Source organism: Epinephelus fuscoguttatus, linkage group LG9 (assembly GCF_011397635.1).
Source record: "Epinephelus fuscoguttatus linkage group LG9, E.fuscoguttatus.final_Chr_v1".
NCBI classification, from domain to species: Eukaryota; Metazoa; Chordata; class Actinopteri; order Perciformes; family Serranidae; genus Epinephelus; species Epinephelus fuscoguttatus.
The window spans coordinates 23027895-23047648 of record NC_064760.1 but is presented as its reverse complement, the minus strand read 5'-3'; the positions used below and the strand labels follow the sequence as shown (position 1 = coordinate 23047648).

Below are 19754 nucleotides of genomic sequence, written 5' to 3'. Positions count from 1 at the left end.
AATTATGAATTGATTGCGGTGGAAATAAAATAATCAATAATTCTAAAGTGTTTAGGTCTCTTCAGGTCTAATTGTACGAACCGCCATCTTTTATGTCCTGTGACGGTTGATGGAAAACACCTGCTGTGACATCACTGATTAGCATTTAAGCTAGCAAGAGGTAGGACAGAAAACTTAAACCCCTTCGCTATAACGCGACAGTTTGTAATACATGAACGATACAAACAACTAATAGGTAGACGTAAACCTACATTAAGCAATTTTTAGGGTAGAAATACTCTCAAACATGCTTCAAACCAGCCTTGACACATGTTGGCATTGCTAACGATATGCCTAACGTGCTAGCTAACAGTTGCCAAGATAACTGACATAAGGTTATCTTATCACAGTGCTTCTAGCCGAATTATGTGAAGTTCAATATTCATTTACCATTTAACTCTGGCTTGTCCCCCACCAACATATGAGAAGACAAATATCTGCTGTAGCTCGCTAAAAGTTCAACTTATTACCAGCTAGGGTGTCCAGTTGCTCACCGGGTGGCGTCCTATGTAACATACAAAGGCTAGGTCCCTGCCACAGCGGCTGCGAGTTCGATTCCAGCACGCGGCCCTTTGCTGTATGTTATCCCCTCTCTATCTCTCCCTTTTCATGCTTAAACTGTTCTGTCAACGAAAGGCAAAAGGCCATAAAATTATCGATAAAAACAAAACAAAGCAAAAACGAGACATACGTCTCTCTGTAATTGCTGCTGGCAGGTAACCTAGTGTACAAGGTCAAAAACTTGTTTACTGCAAACACCTACCTGCTACTGCTGCTGGGGAAAAGGGGATTCATGAAGAGAGTGAGTACAAACCAAAAGTATATCATTTTCAGTTTGAAATAAAAAACCAAAACAATAAATTAATACCGATGTTTTCTTTACAAGCAAAATTCACTCCATTGTATTTCAGTGGCATAGCATCAGAGATCTCAGAGACAGATAATTCATTCTGGTTTGTTTTGGGTGAAACAACCCTTTAGGAACTGCCCATATATATTTTTAGCCAAACTATGAAAATTCTCCTAGAGAGAGTTCTAGTCTATTTTATCCTGAAAAAAACAAACTTGGAGTCTGATTTTGAAGAGAACATAAGTAAGTTCAGTATTAGTTCAGTTTAAAAAGGTAAGTACTTGGCATACAGCTGGAAAAAATGACACTTGAATTATACTGAAGGAGATGTGTTAGTTTGTAAACAGATGCTTTCATGGCTATAGTTTTGCCGTTGTTAAACGTGGTCCCCAATCAATAAGTGAATCAATATGTTCACCGTTTTATAGGAACGCATGTGAGAAAGTTTTCTTCACAAATACAAAGTAACACAACATGACTAACTGATATATAAATGCTTTTTTTGTGGGTGAAGTATTCTTTCAAGTGATCAACAGATGTTCAGAGATTGTAACAAGTTTAAAAATCCATTCATATTTCAATGTCCTAAAATCCAGTTTTTGTGGTAGAAAAAAAGCTAGTTATAGACGAGCTCACACAAACATATAATGAGCCAGACTCCCCAACTGTCCTCACTCTCACAGTGTAAAATCCTTCCAGTTATCACAATCAACCCTGCATGTGGCAGGTTTTTCCAGGTACAATAAATCCACTCCAGCTTGTCCTTGTTAACCTTCCATGCCTGACCCTGGGTCTATGTGACAGCAGCCTGCAGTCTGTCTCCAGTAGCGACCGTGCCATTCAGCCGTAAAGGCTTGGCCTTGGGACTGGTCCCGTTACCTTGGTGACAGTGGAGCGTGACCACCCACCGTCCCCAACGTCAGTTGGACCCGTTGCCCCAGCTGGGGTGGATCTGAGCTGTATTGTGTCCTCAGAACATCTCCTTCAGTGGAGATAGTGGGGCATTTGGTGTTACAATATCCAAGTTTATACAGACTGTGTTATGTTTTAAGACACAACAGTCTTAGTTGAGGACATGATGGACTGTCAAGATTGCTAGGGTGTTGATTTTCTGGTGAAAATGTGAGGAGATACTGAGAAAACAGGGAATATAATAACAAAAAGGACTAAAAATGATGTGGGGAAAGTGGAGATTTGCAGCTGATCTCTTGAATCACTGATGACTCATGTTAAGTTCACAGATCAGTTAGCTCTGACCCAACACATAAACAGAAAGATGTGCAGAGGATTTCTCATAACTGTTTCCCTAGAACATAAGAAATAAAACACTCGTGTGCACAGGGGCAACTATGACTAATAAGTTTAACTATTATGTTTAATAATAGTCATAAACAAAAGAAGGTGATCCCAGGCAAGTTTACCCACATTCATTTTGTCTCAGGATAATACACAAGAGGTACCCAGGATTGCCCTGTGTAGATCGCTAAGTTTTTAAAATAAAGTCCCGCAAATGTATGACAGAAATCAGTCTTGTGACCATTCACAGAAACAAGGTGTCATCCAGTCTTTGAGAATCTGATTTTTTGGCTGGTACTGTTTCCCATCATCACAGCGGAGGCAGGCAAGTAATAAGGAAATGAAGTGTAATTCTTTTACCAACCAAAATAAATATAAAACTGGACAGTCCCAAAATCCCCTGTCTCGTTCTGAGTGGATAAAAAGTAGAATCTCAGGCACAGCTTCTGATACAAATCAATGGACTTCTGTAGAGGGAGGGAGTGGACGTTGAGACGCCAACACAATCCAGGCCTACAGCTGGTCAACATGGTAATGATGAGCATCATTCATCAGGAGCACCGATGTGTCCAATCAGACGCAGCAATGCTTGTGAGTGTCTGTCTCTGTTGACCTGGTGCTTCTCTCCCTTCCCACCCCCACTCCAGCGTGCAGACACAGGGTTGCTTAGCAACCCAAGAGCAGCCTATGGAGAACACACACTCATTCGTGCAGACACACACACACTTGGAAAACCCAGGAACTCTGAAGGAGGAAGATAATGTACTCCCACTCCACCCCTTCATCATGCTCTGTGACCCCCAAAATGTGAAGAGAAACAGCCAACCCCACTGCCTGGAGGATATTCAACCCAGTGACCATGGCCCAGTGACTTTTCCTCAGTGCCTAGCACACACACACACACACACACACACACACACAGATGAAAAATGCACACATAAAGCCCACTGCCTGAGTAGAAAGCTGTCCCTGTACCCAACTGTATGCATCACATTCCAGCTCAATTTCCTTAGTAAACATTGGCATTGTACATTTCTTTACACCATGGATATATGTGTGTGTTTTGTCTACAGCTGATATATTGAAATTTTACATTTCTTTACGTTTCAGTTTTAAATCTTATGTTGTGACAATGCTGTGTGGATAAAGGTATACTATGCAGGATCCCACCCGATATAGAAGTAACCCCTCTCAATCATCACTCATGATCCACTGGAAGTGTGTGGTGGTGTATTTATCTGCAGAGACTCTGCCTATCTATTCTTATTTTCTGTAGGTGGGATGTTTATCAGTGTCTCCCCCCAACAGCACTCAAGTGAGGTTGTTTTTTTTTAAAGGGTAGCAACCAAGTGCCAGACCATAAGCAGCAAGTGTCCATGAGACAGCATCCACAAAAAAAAAAAAAAACCCTCACAAATATCGAGGCAAAACACCAAATCAGAATAAGTCTGGGGTTGCCTTTTACTCTCTCTTTCACTGGTGAGCATGTTTATATACAGTAAGCATAAATCCTTTAACTTCTGGCTAGATTTAGGCACAAAAAACATGTGGTGAGGGTTGGGAAAACATCATGTTTTGGCCTAAAATACCCAGTTAAGTTGGCTTGGAATGTCCTGACCGTAAAAAAATACCTGGCTGTGTTTGTTGGTCTCGAACAATGGTCTGCTGCTTGCCTAGGTGTCATACCGTTCATCATTCCCTCCTCTTCCTAATGAGAAACTAAGCTTATATACATGTAATCTGAGCTATGCCACTTTAGAAATGTTGATATGATACATATGAAACTTACAAATGTAACATAACCATGCAGTCACGTACAATGCCACCATTTTATCATGGCGACTGGGCTGCACGTTCATCCAACATTTTCCAATTGTTTCACAATCCCATCAGCACCTTTGACAAAAATCCGTCTTCATCACATCACATCTACATCCAGAACCTTATTTAATATTTCGTGATTGTGACTGATCACCAATGGACTTAAGCCGGCGGCCATGAAATCAGCATTTCCAACAGACAAAGAGCTTCAGAAGATGAAAGTTAAAGGCTCAGCGGCGTCTCCCCAGTCTAACACTATTAGCACATTAAGCGAGTGCTTAAATACAGTCAGCAGACGATGGATCAACGCAGTGCCTTAAGCGGGAGACAGCACTGTAATCCCTAAAGGGGGGTTTCACTACAGTAATGGCAACCCGTATGTAGCCGCAACCCCTGGGGAGTGGTGGTGGGACTGGGTAGATTATGAGCAGCCTTGGGGCGATGCTAAACCCCTTATAGCTCTGACACACACACACACACACACACACACACACACACGCACGCACACACATGCACACAGAAAGAAGCAGTTAAGTGTGCACACAAATACAACCATAACATGCATGAAAACACAAAGTATGCTGGAAAATGGACATGAAGACAGAGAGGTGCACAAAAACACACACAATATCCATAAGTATGATCTGATTGATTCCTCACATACATCTCCAGCTGAGCAGGGGTAAATATTTCCTCTCCCTCTCTCACTTTTTTTTTTTAAACATCTACGTGACATGTTTGGGGAGGAGGGTGCAGTAAGGTGTCAGGGGAGTAATTTTGCTCCTGGAGGATTATGGGATGGTGATGGAATGACTCTTTGGGCTGAGGGCAAGGAGATGGCAGGAGGTTGAAAGTGTGTTTTTTTTTTTCCGGCAAATTAAAGCAGCAGCCTCGGGGGCAAGAAAAATCAACTGAAACACGGCGACATAAAAGGTAAAGAGCACATTATAGCCTGATCCCTGCTGCAGAACAGAGCGATAACACTGTGGTGTGACGATAAACACTGCCAAGGACACGGTTACCTGACAGGGATATAGTTATTATTACATGCCGACTGTGAAACAAACAGAGAGGTCGGATTTATACCAAATCAAATCACTGTAGAACAAACAGACCTGAGTCATCTCTTTTTACCCCAGGCTAGACTGTAAAACATGGGTATATTACCAAAAATATTGTTTTGAGTGGGTGTATTTGTAAAATATCTATACACAATGTACCTTTTATCACATAAAATCAAAGCACCCGTAGTGTGTAGTCCTCTCAGCCTGGTCAACTGTTCATTTGTTGCCTCTCCCCCCCCCAGGGAAAAGCTGCTTAGAGCAGAAAGGAGATTACACATAACCAAATATACAAACAGAAAACACCGCAAAGTCCATGTGACCTCTGCCTATGAATATACACACACACACCTATTTTAAGACCCAAATCTGCATATAGATTTGGGTTTTTATTTGACCCAATGCTTTCATCCGCACATAAATACTGTTCTTACACAACATGTTCAGTTAAATGGTCTAAAAGCCCGCAGCTTTACTCAGTGGGGATTCAATCTTCTCACATTAACAGTAGTTCACTCACACACACACACATACACACACACATACACATACACATACACACACACACACACACACACACACACACACACACACTGCCCTGATCTGACCCATAAATGCATAAATATAAAACTCCACAAGCAACACATGTACCCATCTCTAAAGCCAATGTAGGCCTGGCCTTTGGATGCGCACTCCTAAAACTGTTTAATTTTTATAACTGTGTGTGTAAAACCCAGAGGGACAGACAGACACAGGTGACCTTTGGGGGAGGGGAGGTCACTGAAGGGGGGGGTCACTGAATGCAATCTTTCAATGAGCAAAGCAAGGACTCAGCAGCCTGGGGAATACAGCTCGGCCAAGCCTCGCTCAGCAGTCGAGAGCATGTGTGAAAGGGAGAGTGAGTGAGAGACAGGGACAAATGTCTCATCAACCTCCACACATCCCACGTGCTCGCTGCGTTTTTATGTAGGCCTTTGTGTGAGTGAGTGGGCACTGGAAAAAAAAACACAGCCTTCCTTCTGTGTAGAAATACAGCTGAAGCTTACATGAGGCTTCAGCAGTCAATCAAAGTGAGTGGGTATTTTCCAGTTACATTCTAATTAGTACAAAAATCTGTCTTTGTGTTGTGTTTCCTCGCTGAGCTGCAGTGAAGGGACAGTGACACTGAGATGAAATTTAATGCTAGAGCCACTCTAGTCTGGTGGATACCCATATTATTAAACACAGGCTGTTGAAGCTTCACGAAAGCCTCAGCTGAACTTTGTAATTTTTTCACTTGCAGCAAAGACAGTGGATTCTGTCTCCCATTACTTGCAGGATTTTTCTAAAAAACAATGTCCAGACTCATACAGAAGCAATCCCCCTGAATCATCAGCATCACTTATGACCCAGTACAGGTGTGTGGTGGTATATTTATCTGCCGAACCCCTTCCCTCTATCTGTACATGGACATTCTTGGACACACCTTGTAGGTGAGGTCAGGACTTTACAAATAAAGTAGAGCCCAGGTGCAAGACCGTAAGCAGCACACATTCAAGAAGCTGCCAAAAAGCGCAAATATACTAGATGTTTGCAAACAGTAAGCGACAACTCTTCCATAGTATGCCTTCAAAGTAAAATCATATTGGGAAGAAATGTTTTAAGGGCCGATTTGGAGAGAAGGAACCATTGCAGGAACTGACGACTCCACATAAATGAGAGCATGTAAGTCTTGTTTTTCTGAAATAAAACAATTGAACTGAGCTTAAAATGTCTTGTGGCTGTTAAAGGGTGTTTGCTATACTGCTCATGCTTTTATACACCCTTATGTACAAGCCAAACTGTGGAAAAGAAATTAGGTTTTGTGCAGGTTAACATAATGAAACCAAAGGACTCCAATACTCACGTTTTGATTTTGCCTTTTAAGCACATGCTTGCATGACCATGAGAGAGATGACATGATGACACAAGTGCATACATCAGGGAAAAAGATCTGCAAATATAGGGCACATAGTTAAACATGCTGACAACAACACTTTTATGAAAAATGAGATGTGATGATGATGTCCAAAGCTTGTCCTATGAATCTTTTGCATGTGGACACTGCCCCCTGGTGTCCAGCAAAGAGTGGTGCAACAATATCAGACTATACTGAACAATGCATAAATGCTTGAGGCTGAGAAGAACAAATACTTTGTACTTGAGGATATTATTTAATTCCACTTTGCAAAAACAGGATGGAAAATTAAAGCACAAGTCTTCTTTAACAACACAGTTATGTACTTGTTGTGATAACACGTTTCCATTTTACAACAGTCAAAATCAAAGTTTGAAGAGATAGGCAGTACATAAGCACTTTTGAGGAAGAGACGTGCTATCCTACCTCCGCATGCCACATGTCTACATCTAATACCGACTAGACTTCCTTTATTGGCTTTATAAAAAACATTATTTTGTAGTTCTTTCGCTTCAAATAATGAAGAGATGCTCAGATCTCTGAAGACAGTGTCATTCTGGAGAAAAGTTGCTTTCTTAACAATAGCCAATATTTTTTATTCAGTCATTTACAATAGTTTAATACAAAGCTTTCCCTTTTAGTGCGACCCATAATTCTGACACTGAATCATAATTAAAAATAAAATTAAGACACACAAAATGTACTTTGACAATGTACATCATTAATTACATATGATAAAATGTGATGGTGATCAATCTTACGGTTACCCCACATCAAATGTGAAAAAACAAACAAAACAAAAACCTTAAATACTTTCAAACTGTTTTAAGTGTTCGGTAATAAGTTTAGGTGGGACACAACAGGCTATCCCGAAGTTCCTCAGGTTTATTTTGCAAACAAAATTAAAGTGCAGAGCCATTATTTTTTAAAATCTTTTCAAATGGGATTAGGGCCTATGTCCGGCTCCTGCTGATCATCCATGTAGTAGGGATCACCTTGGTGGACTCTGTGATTGTGCACCCTCAGGTTCCCCCTGTGAGCAAATCTCTTCCCACATTCTGTGCAAGCAAAGGGCCTCTTCCCCATGTGAACGTCCCGCTGGTGGGCTCTCAAGTTCCCACTGCGGGCAAAACGTTTTCCACACTGAGCGCAGCCAAAAGGCCGTTCTCCTGTGTGTGTGCGAGTGTGCACAGTAAGCTCAGAAGGAGTGAGGAAGCTCTTGTCACAGAACTGACAGGGATGCAGTCTGACTCCTGTGTGGCGTAAAAGGTGTCTGCGCTGGTGGGAGGGGTAGGTAAAACACTTGGTGCAATATGGGCAGGTGTAAGGTCGTCCATTCCCTCCGCCAGAAGCTGGGGGGTGGCTGAGAGTGTTTGTGTGTCTTAGCGTGAGCGACTGTGAATTGGACTGTGGTCGAAGAGGGTCTCTGTTGCCAAAAGTTGCGACCCGCCGTGTGTGATTGATAGGGCCTCTCCCACTCCTGTCGTCTCTGGGTCTCCATGGTGATTCACCAGAGGAGGCTTGGGGCTGAACCTGCCGAGATGCCCTCTGACCCACGCCTTGACCCTGCACCGAGTTCTGATTGGAGTTGTGGTTCTCAGGCTCCTGGTCCAGGAAAGGGAAAGAGCTATCATCATCTTCATTGCTGGTCTCATCAGAGCCAAAACCCGGTCGGAAGCAAGGCGCGTCTGTGCCAGTGCTGCTGCTGGCTGGACCAGAGCAGCTGGTGCCATCTGCCTGTAGGTTCTCCAGACCGGACACCCCACCTCGGGTAGCGTCCAGCCCCGGTAACCACTCACCTGGTTGAGCCAGGCTTGGGTCAGGCCTGGGGGAGCAACGTCCGCTCTGAGAGATGGAGAGAAAAGGGGTGGGGGCTTGATCCTGAAGGGATCTGTGGTCTGCACTGCGACTGCCCTGATCCCAATGAGACACTGTGGAGAATTTAAGGGGGAAAAAGACAATTGATGCACTTGTAACCACCTTAAATAAAATATACTAACACTCAAACGAATTCAAGTTCATTTTGCTCTGGCATCAGAAAGGCTACATAGTGGGAGAAGAATATAGTGACTACTTACATTTGGCCTTGGCTTGTGTGGCAGACAGAGTATCTATCTGCCTCTGGTCCGCAGCAGCAACACTTCCCTCAGGGACTTGGACAGCGACTGACCCCAGGGTAGGTCGTGATCCAGCACGCTGTGGAGAACAAGTAAACAGGTCTTGGAAACGCAGAAAAGCCAAATGTCACTTTGTGCTGGCTGTTTAGAAATCATAAAAGCTTCATTACTTCAGTTCTTTTTTTTGGACAGTCAACTTTTGAATCACAGAGGACAGGGTCTGACCTCGTGTTTTACTGATGCTCCATCCTGGCCTGTGACCTCTTCTTTCAGCCCGCCGACGCTCTGGCTGAGTCCTTCCACTGGGTCTGAATGAGAAGACACATCCTTTCCCATATTCAGGCCTGTGCAAGAGAAGTGTAGGTGATCAGTGATGCCTCTGGTGCAGGTTCAGTGGTAAAAGTGATGGCTAAAACTCTTAATACAAAATGGGGGTGATCCCTGGGCAATCATGCAAGGGATAAGCAGATGTGGATACGATATTATGCCAGACTGAACATAGTGCATGTCCACTTTTACTTTTTTTCCCCCCTGACCAAAGTGAGTTGTTGTAATACCAAGTGGGCTGTATTACCTGATCCCGTCAGGGTCTGCTGCCTCAAGCCTCCCTCTCTGTCTCCTGATGACATCTCCCCATCCTCGCCTCCTCCACCCTTCGCCTTCTGCCTCCTCTCCACTTTCTCCAGCTTGCCACGGAGGATGGAGATCTCCTCTGTTTTCTGCGCTAGCTCCGCCTGCTGCTCACACAGGCTGCTCTCGAAGATCTTGGCGATCTCGCACACAGCAGCTGCCAGCAGAGAGTCCATGACGGTGGCCAGCTGAGCGTGGAAAGCACTCCTCACAGACTCCATTGTCCTTTGTTTCAGTGATGATGTTTTAACGTCAAGGATTGATTGACACCGCTGTTTTATACTGTAGTTGGCCTCCAGAGACAGCTGAGGGACGATGTGGTTACCACTATACACTCCTCTGCCCTGACATCTATTAACTGCCATGAGATGCTGCCATGCTAAACAGCTACGCCATTTATAAGAGACATATATCGCAGCAAATTGCTTTAATAGCGCGGTCTCCTTGTGATTAAATGACGTTGCCTGCTGTGCTACGTTTTTCGATATGTCAGTATGACTCCGGTGTCAAGACTTTATCTTGAGCTAACGCTACTGACAGTGATGGTGACAAGCACTGCGAAAGCCCGAGAGCCAACTAGCATCGTATGAGAACATAATAAACTTCTAGCTTGCGATAATAAAACAAGTTATAAACAGCCAGTGTTCTAGTGCAACGTGTTAGCTAACATTAGCATAAGCTAACCTGTAAACAAGGGAGCCAACGGAGCGTAGACAGTGCTAGCCCGTCCTAGCTAGCACCCAAGCTAACTGTCTACATGGAACGGACACAACCAAAGACACAAGCCGACAATGTCTCCTTACAGTCGGTCTCCAAATATTTTCTCCGACTAACATTAAATCCATGAAAACACTTAACGCTAAGTCACATTGAAAGATGCGGCGACTCGTCGTCCAGCTAGCAGGTTGATAACTGTGATATGAGAATTGTTGCAAATCTCGCGATAAGAGAGCTGAAGGGCTCAGGTACTGCAGACTGTAACAAATCAAAGCAGATCCATAATAAAGATATTCAGATCAATGACGAGGTGGTGCTTCAGGTTCATCCATGTAAAATGCACTTTACTTGAATTGAAGAAAAACTCTCATTTATATTACTCGAAAAAAACATGCAAGACATGTTAAAAGATATGGAATTTATTGGGGAAATGTTGACAGTATCTAAGTCTAGCAACACTTACTAAAGAAAATCAAGAATGATAGGCTTGTTAGACAATACATTCCTTCATGTCCCTGTGGATCAATGAATACAACCAATACAAAATAGGACAAACTCTGGAAAAGCTGACAACATAAACTATGCTCACTTTTGCCCTGGCTTGTTTCAGGACAAAATAACAACATAAATTTGAATAAAAAAAGTCCTGCCCAGTGTAATATTTTCAGATATCGGTAAAGTAACAGGAAAAAAAATCCAGAATAAATCCAATAACGTTTTGTCAAACAAATAGTCCAAAAGTCTAACTCAACAGCCATGAACATCATGAATGCACACTGGAGTGATGGAAAATATTATTTGAACACTGCAGTTTCAAATTCTGCAAAATTGTAGACTTTATACCAAACAGCACAATCTGTGCTTAAAGCAAACAGTAGACAAATACAGATAACTGAACATTTACCTTCAGTAAACACAAAAACAGGGTTGGTGGATTTGATATGTCCAACTCAACAGGTAGAGATCTTGTTTCTTGCAGTGTGTATTAGAGTACTATGGCCAATACATAAAAGACCAGGTCTGCTTTAAGGCATTACTGCATTCATATGGCCTGAATTTGTCAGGTTCACTGAATTAGCCAAAAACGTACATTTTCAAAAAAATGTTTCTTAAATTTGACTTCCTGAAAGAATTCACTATCTCAGTATAAAATAACATGTACTCTGAGAGCTTTGATCTGTTAGCCATCCCTGTAGAAAGTCTTTTTCACACCATTAGAGAAAATATTCACAATATTTCGATCTGTTTTGCCAAAAACTTAATAAATGATGACAGTAAAAAAGGGTACTTGGTAGTACACTGGACCTCTGTATACACAGACAGAGACACGGATGTTTCACATCTGGGCTCTTACATCAGAATGAAATTAAAATGTGATAATTGAACGACACCAAATTTTTAATTACTGGTTTTACGGTACTGTTTTCATATTGATCAGAGATGGAGAATACTGATGTGGTTTATATAATTATCTTGTTTTTACATCTCAGAAATAAAAAAACAACAGAAGCTAAACATGTAAAATGCAGGACAACCCTGCCAACAATCCGTAAGAGCATAAATGACAACATCCAGAGTTTCAATGTCCACAGACAGGAGATGCAAAGTGTGCAGTGGCTCACGGATGCACCTGCTCCATATGGTTTCTGAGGCGTCCTTTAGTGTAGAAACATTTCCCACAAACCTTGCAGAATTTAGGCTTGTCTCTGTGACATTTAGACACGTGCCCGTTGTATCTCAGTAGTGAGGAGAATTGCTTCTGACACTTGGCACACTGGTTGTTAAGTACAGCCGTATGACACCTTTTCTTGTGCATGTTTAGTTGTCCACGAAAACGAAACGTTGCGGGACAGCTGTCACATGCCATGGGCTTCTCTCCTGTGTGGATGCGGAAGTGTTCAATCAACCGGCATTTGTTTTTTATGACTTTATGACAGAATGAGCACAAGAAACCCTCAGAGCAGCGTGTGCCCATTGTCTGCCATTCTGATCTCGGCTTTATGCCTGGAATGCCATCTTTCTTAACACCGTTATGTTTGATTGCTGGACTCTTGTCTTTCTTTGGAGACGTCATATCCTCTTGGATTTCTTCAATATCCTCCAAAGGCTTGGTCCATTCAAGGTTTTCATTAGTCTCACAGGACTTTGTTTGGTTTTTGTGCACACTCAATATGTGCTTTTTGCGTGACTGCTTGACGCGGAATTTCTTTGGGCATATACCGCAAGGGAACAGCCTCTCACCAGTGTGAACACGAATGTGCTGTTGCAGCGCCCAAGGTTTATCAAACGTCTTGTTGCAGTGTACACAAAGGTGCTTTTTGGTGGACTCATCTTTCTGGATAGATGATTCACTGTGGTTGCTGGTGGAAGGTACGCTCCCTTTAACGATCGCCTGTTCCTTGCTGGGTGCAGCTGGCTTTTCTTCACTGGAGTCAGGTTTTGGAGGATTAGTGACCTCAGCCTCTAACAGTTTCTTGAGTTTTTGGCAAGTTGTTTTGTGCAACCTAAGAGCACTTGGAAAAGGGAAGCCTTTTTTGCAACCGCGGCACCTCTTGTGTGATCGTACATGCACACTTCGGCCAAACTCTGTATCAAATACCTTTTTGCAAAACTTGCAGGTGTACTTCTTTTCACTGACATTTTTCACTGTTTCATTTTCTGTAGACTCAGTTGCTGCAAGTTTTCTTTCCTCTCTTTTGGTCTTTGTTGTATTTTCTTGCTCCTTTTCCTTTCCTGTTGAATTTCTAAGTCTTCTCAGACCAGTGCTGCCTGTTAGGTCAATATATTCCTGCTTGATGTCACGGAGCAATTTGTTTATATCATTTCTCATTGGTCGACGGGGAATTCCTTGGTCATGCACTGGTAAGGTTCTGTCCTCAGTCTGTTTGTGCTTCTTGTTTAATGAGGAACCTGTGAAAGAAAAACATAGCAAAATGAAAACATTGAACTGTGACCCAGTGAAAAACCATAGGTGACATAAATATAACAAAACGGTCTATTAAGAAACAAACAGATGTAAAGCTTGGGCAGACATTTTAGTCTAGGCAAAAATCCCATCATAAATTTTGAGCATATTGTAATTCAAGTGGTCTGAGAGAAAACTAGACTTGAAAATGTTGCCAATCATTTAGCCTTCTGCTAACTTAAGCTAAACGCTCACGGCTGCTGCCTCAAGTTCATTTAACTAACGATTGTGTGAGCCTCAAATCACGCTGTGTCCTCCTGCGCTGTGCCACTACAGACACACTTGCTGGGAAGAGAGCAAACAGCAGCTCTAGAGACCGACCCACATTCAGCAGCTATAGCAACCCCATTCCAGCCAGTGCAAACCCCAGCTCTGGGGGACTGGACATCCCAGACTCCCTGCTGGATCAGCAAACTTTCCGTGGCTGCCATTACACAGGTTATACCCGATGCTTCCGCTGGCCAGCAGCCTGCTATGATACCCCACCCTGGGGAGTTTGCACTGGCTAAATGGATCTGCTACAGCTGCTAACCAAAGATCTGTCTCCCAAGCTGCTGCCTGTTCTCCTTCCAGAGAAGCAGTCAACTTCACAAGGAGCAATGCAGAGAGACCGTGGGGGGTGGCTAGCAAGCCAATTCTCATCTCATTTGTGGTCTGATAAACAGAAAGAGCACGGAGCAAGGAGGGGTTGAGTGAATGAGCTGCACGCAGCTCTCCAAAAAATAGGATTAAATAAATCAATGTGTAGGAAACACTAAGTTACTGTATGAAGCGTGTGCATATGCCCCTAGCTGTCTGGAGGGAGGGGCAAATGACAGAAGGGAGAGCTGCAGGAGGAGGGTGTTTTTTTCCTTCAGATTTCTGCCTACCCAAGCTGACAGTTTTATTTTCATTGAGGCCATGCACATCCCAGGGCTTTCTGTCACCACTTGTAAAGCTCAGTGCATTGAAAGAGAACATTTAACTTTAGACTCAGTATCACAGTGGGAACTTTAAAATAACTTGAACATGATGGCTAACCCACGTATCCTGCATTCCCTCTGAGCATTCATTTTATGCTTCCTCACAAACATGCGCTGAGCTTCTGCAAGATGTTATTAAGCAAATGAATAGTGGCGGTGTTAACTCAGGAAGTGAAACTAAAAGAGCTTATTGCCATTTGACATTCCATAATCTAAGCCTTCACAATATAATAAGTTCTTGAGGAAAATAATGTGGTGTCAGCAAGTCTGACCTCTACTGCATTTACTTTACAATCCTCCAGGTACACACAATGTCCGCCACTCCAGATACTGGTAAAAAGCAAGTATCTGAGTACTCTGGATAATCCAAAGACCACACTGTGAAGTTCTGACTAGAACAAATTTCTAGCGAGGAGATAGTTTCTACAAAAACTCTTTCGGTGTGTTCTGTGGATTATCCAGAGTAATGAGGACATTTTCTGGAAAGAAATGATGCTGCTAAAGATTTTAAACTCCATTTTTCACTGCTGTGAGCACTACAAACGCAATTCTGAATCATTACGGGTGGAGGCAGTAATCTCAAAGAGGGACATGCTAAAACCAAAACAATGTGCATGGATAAACAACCACAATAGGTAAATTTGAGACATTCTGTGTAATTTTGGTGAACCTACCCTTTATATTTTGGATTACAGTTAATTTAGCTTTAGATTTTATCTCACAAGTTGACAAAAACAGTATTCTTATTCACAAGGGGAGCCTTGAAAATCGTAAAGTAGCTATCTGTGAATGTAAATATGTAAATGAGTGAATATAAACCTGGATGTAAAAGGCATTTACAATCCCCATTCTGACAATTATAAAAATCATTTAGAGCACAAAATAATGAATGAATGAAACTCACATCTCCTGGACCTCCTGAGCCCCTTTGCTTGCTGGCGGGATTTAATGTGATAGTTAACCACCTAAAATACAGATGTTAATGGTTATATCTTCAGTAATCGACAATGCAAAGTGCGAAGAAAAAAGGTACACACAGAGCTGTGTCTACATAAACAGCAATTAATAATAACTTGATTTATGTAGCAGTTTTCAAATACAAGTTACAAAGTGATTTGGCATGAACTTTGTTTATGTTTGTTATGACTTTCAATCATTTTGACAGCTTCTAAAAAAAGTGAGTATGGCAACTCTTTTATGTACAGCACAGCTGAGGAAAATACAGTCTAGCCTGAAAGGCTCGATATATCCAATATATCTGTCCCCTAGTGCATATTAGGGATGGGATGGTTTACAATTTTACCACTGAACACAATAAAAAACACCCACAATAAGTTAACCGTGGTGAATTTTCACTACTGGCATAATCATAAATACCATGCCCAGCAGCACCCAAAGAGACTGCTGGGCAAGCAACAATAAAAGGGACTCTGCAAAAACAGGCTGCAAATGCACCAACCTCAAAAAAATGCAAAAGAATAATTCATATTGGAAAGTATGATGCTTTTTCAAATTGTTGAGAAGACTTGGTTTTTAAGATAGCTTGTTTTTCATTAAAAAGGATGTTGACTAAAAAAAGATGTATGTCCTATCAGTTATGGACAGGACAGTTATGACATGAAATTTCCATATTGTCCTTTGCCTAGTAAATAGCTTGAGAGGCTGGAACATTTGATGTCACTCACAAACATTGCAGATTCCTGTCTGTTTCTTTTAAACCTCCATGAGGATTACGGCTTACTAGTATTTATGCTCCATACTACTGTAGGCCAACTCAACAGAGATACAGCATCTAACGTTACCTAAACAAAGGGCAAATGCTAACTTAGTTCATTGATAAATAACGTAACCAGAACGGGCAAGTGATAAACGTCACTGAACACTGAACAGCAACACAGCAACAGTGTGTGCTGAAAACTGTTTAGCCTGCCTCTCCAAACAAAACAAATTATCAGGTTGTTCAGGTCACAATGCTTCGCTGTTGTACCACCACAATCCACATTCCCCTTTCAGCTACACACCTCTTTCTTGACATCTGGAATGGGCCACAGAGGAATGGACAGCTTGCGCAGTCTTACGCTGGGACACTGGTTGGATTCTGGCTTGTTCGTGGTCTCACAGCCCAGGGGGGCGCACCAGTCATCAGGAACTATATAAACCCGTACACAGAGACACAAACATGGTCACGATGAGCCCTGTAATACTGTGTTTCATTTGAGTGAATGCTTTAGAAAGAAATTTACATGCACAGTTAAAAAAGCTTCTTCTTTGTTAACCTCAAATGAACTTGTGACTGAAATTGGTTAATGTACTTCATGCTGTATTTAATGCCTTTCTTTCTGTACTGGTAGCTCTCCATGTCACTCATAACATAACATCTTTAATCGTAGAAAGCAGCATATTTTGTCAAGTTATTAACCTCACTTCAACACAATACCTTCAAAATCAATCTCGGGAACATGAGGAGTTTGTCCAGGCGCATCCACTGGCTCTCTTTGAGTTTCAATCACCTGAGTTTTATCCATCTTCGCTTCTGTGTCCCCTCCATGCTCACATTCTGTCAGCTTGATCTCTGCTGCCTGTAACTTTATCTTAAGTTGAGCAATTTCTTGTCCTTTCTGTGCCATCTCCATTTTATGGTCATGTAGGGTGTTCTCAAAGATCATCATTATTTCAAACACGGCTCTCCTCAGGATTGAGTCCATGCTCGTGGTCAGCTGGGCCCTGAACCCTCTCGTCAGATGGTCAGACATCTTTGAAGATGGCTGGCAGCAGCTTACAGATGTTGAGGTTGGAAAAGTCTTGTGTATGTACTGGTCCTTTCACTTCCTGCTATGACTTCACCCCCTAAACAAAGACATGAAAGATCAGGTTATGTATTCTTTAACTGTGGTCAGTTTATCAGGATGTGCGTTTGCTGACTAGGGGCTCTAAACCCCTGTCATCTGGATGACGGGTGCTCCCCCTTGCCATCAATCCACCAAACTGGTTTATGGCCTTCAAGCGAGCAGTATCCAGGTAGAGGTGGCATTGTTTCAAGCAATATGACTGTGTATCGTAATGTGTTGACCAGCAGAGGACACACGCAGTGAGTAATCCATCAGCCACAACACATAAGACTGTGTTTGGATATAAGCAGTCCCATGCTAGTGGAAGATCACGATTTAACGCCATTGTAACATGTATAACGTGCAGTCAGCAAAACAAACGACAACATGAGGTAAAGCTGGCTCACTTCAATGACACCCAGATTACTATACATCAATTATTCCTGTCACCTAACGTCTTAACATTGCTGTTAAGTTAGCTATGTTATTTATGACTAACGTCTGTGTAACGTCAACGTTACATGCATTCCGCTTTCGACGAAACAACAGCAGACATGTTCGGTTCCTACAACGCCCATATGACGTTATTTTAAACACGCATTAGCGTTGAAAAGACAAAAACTTTGAATTACGCCACAAGCTAAACATTTATGATAAGCAGCTACACATGGCGGGCAACTGGCCGCCATACTATGCGAAATACTTACCGCTGGACACAAGATGAGGTCCGGTACTTTGTCCACGATGATTAACTTCGTCTGGACCTTGAAACTTTAACGTTACTGCATAAACAGTAATCAGACTCATTCACATCCGACCTCTAAATGCGCAACCGGCTTGATTTGGTTCTTGTTAGTTAGTCAATGTGTAGCATTCACAAGGTAAGATGTCCATACGCCATCTTCCCATTCCCCTGGGAGGCGCGGCGGACGGTGAAGAGATATTCTTCCTAGGATGGCAAAGGCAAGGCCCGCCCTACTCTGCCGTACTCTGCCTCTGATTGGCCTAACTGACAGTCTTCACTCAATCCGAACCAATCTCACTCTTCGTGCCTGAATTTAACCAATCAAATCAATGAAGGAAACAAACACTAGTCAATCAGAGGGCGAGCAGGGCGGCTCATGCCTTCGCCACCCTAGGAATTAAAATTGCAAGCGCGAGGGAGAGGTTACATCAGTAGGACGTCATTAACGCCGTTGTTACCATTAGTTACCGGGCTCGTATTTATTGTTTCGACCGTTATTTAGCAACAATTAAAAATGTACGAATAAAACAGGTTTTCAAGATAGATTTTCGTAAGCGCATTTGCTCTGTGCCTGTATGCTGCGTCAGGCGGTTACTATAGCAACCAATCTGGTACGAAACGAGACGACGCATAAAGTCGTCGGTATATATTATATTTAATATTAATTTGGTAATTTAAGTACGTTTTTATAGACTTCCAGTGGGAATTTGTTGACAAACGCTGTAAGTAAGCCCATATGAAGACAAAATGCAGTCGAATATTACCAACTTTGTATTTAATTTTGAATATTTCACTGTTTGTTACAGTAACGTGTGTCCTGCCTTGACAGCTGGAATATGTTACACCAAATAAACCCATGTGGTCAATTACCTCAAGTGAAGGAGGATAAATGTATTTATATCATTTGATTTCTTTCGTAGAGCAAATGTTAGACTACTACTTTGCGATGGTGTCAGTGAATTGATGGACATGGAGCTTGTTTATTATTCCAAATACCCTAAATTATTACCTGGGACAAAGTGGACACATTACAATGGACATGTCATTTGGGCTAACTTGATGTAATTTAAGGCAAACCTTCTTTGGCCTGGTGATGACAAATAAATAATTCTGTATTAATCTGTCATTGGATATCACCAATACATTTGCATGATGTTAAAGAATCAGATAAATTGACATACAGTAATACACATGACATTTGCTCCCCCTTCAGGTCCAAAAGTAGAAATCCTAACGTAGCCTACACCATTCAGTATTTATTTCCTCAGATAATGTCCAATATATCATAATATAACCTTTTACTTCTGTATTTGCAAACATAATATTGCTTTCTTTCTGTTTTATACACCACAAGAGTGTGGTGCAGAACATTCAGCTCACTGTCTTGTAAAAACTAAAAGTTTTTTATCAGGATACATTGTCATATTGGTTATTCCACCCCTATAGTGACTACTAATAACCTACTGTATATACAGTGCCCTCCAAAAGTATTGGAACAGTGAGTCCAATTCGTTTACTTTTGTTGTAGACTGAAAACATTTGGGTTTGACATCAAAAGATGAATATGAGACAAGAGATCAACATTTCAGCTTTTATTTCCAGGTATTTACATCTGGATCTGATACACAACTTAGAAGATAGCATTATTTGTAATGGAACACAAAATTTTTAGGTGAGCAAAAGTATTGGAACATATAAACTTAAAATAGATTAAAGTGAATGAGACTTAATATTTAGTTGCAGATCCTTTGCTTTCAATAACTGCATCAAGCCTGTGACCTATTGAC

General features: G+C 42.0%; 2 protein-coding genes across 2 annotated transcripts; both read right to left on the bottom strand.

The window, feature by feature from the left end:
- Nucleotides 1-7236: 7236 nt before the first annotated feature.
- Nucleotides 7237-10672, bottom strand: LOC125894921 (zinc finger protein 696-like). The gene is made up of 4 exons (XM_049586613.1): nucleotides 9695-10672; nucleotides 9346-9464; nucleotides 9082-9199; nucleotides 7237-8934 (listed from the first exon to the last, which is right to left on the bottom strand). Exons 1-4 carry the CDS (start codon nucleotides 10113-10115, stop codon nucleotides 7940-7942), a joined length of 1653 nt encoding a protein of 550 aa, XP_049442570.1. The 5' UTR covers nucleotides 10116-10672; the 3' UTR covers nucleotides 7237-7939.
- Nucleotides 10673-10883: 211 nt separating this feature from the next.
- Nucleotides 10884-18163, bottom strand: LOC125894855 (zinc finger protein 260-like). Its single transcript, XM_049586496.1, has 5 exons — nucleotides 17930-18163; nucleotides 16832-17241; nucleotides 16416-16543; nucleotides 15299-15359; nucleotides 10884-13377 (listed from the first exon to the last, which is right to left on the bottom strand). The coding sequence occupies exons 2-5, from the start codon at nucleotides 17145-17147 to the stop codon at nucleotides 12086-12088; spliced, it is 1797 nt and encodes a 598-aa protein (XP_049442453.1). The 5' UTR covers nucleotides 17148-17241; nucleotides 17930-18163; the 3' UTR covers nucleotides 10884-12085.
- Nucleotides 18164-19754: the final 1591 nt, after the last annotated feature.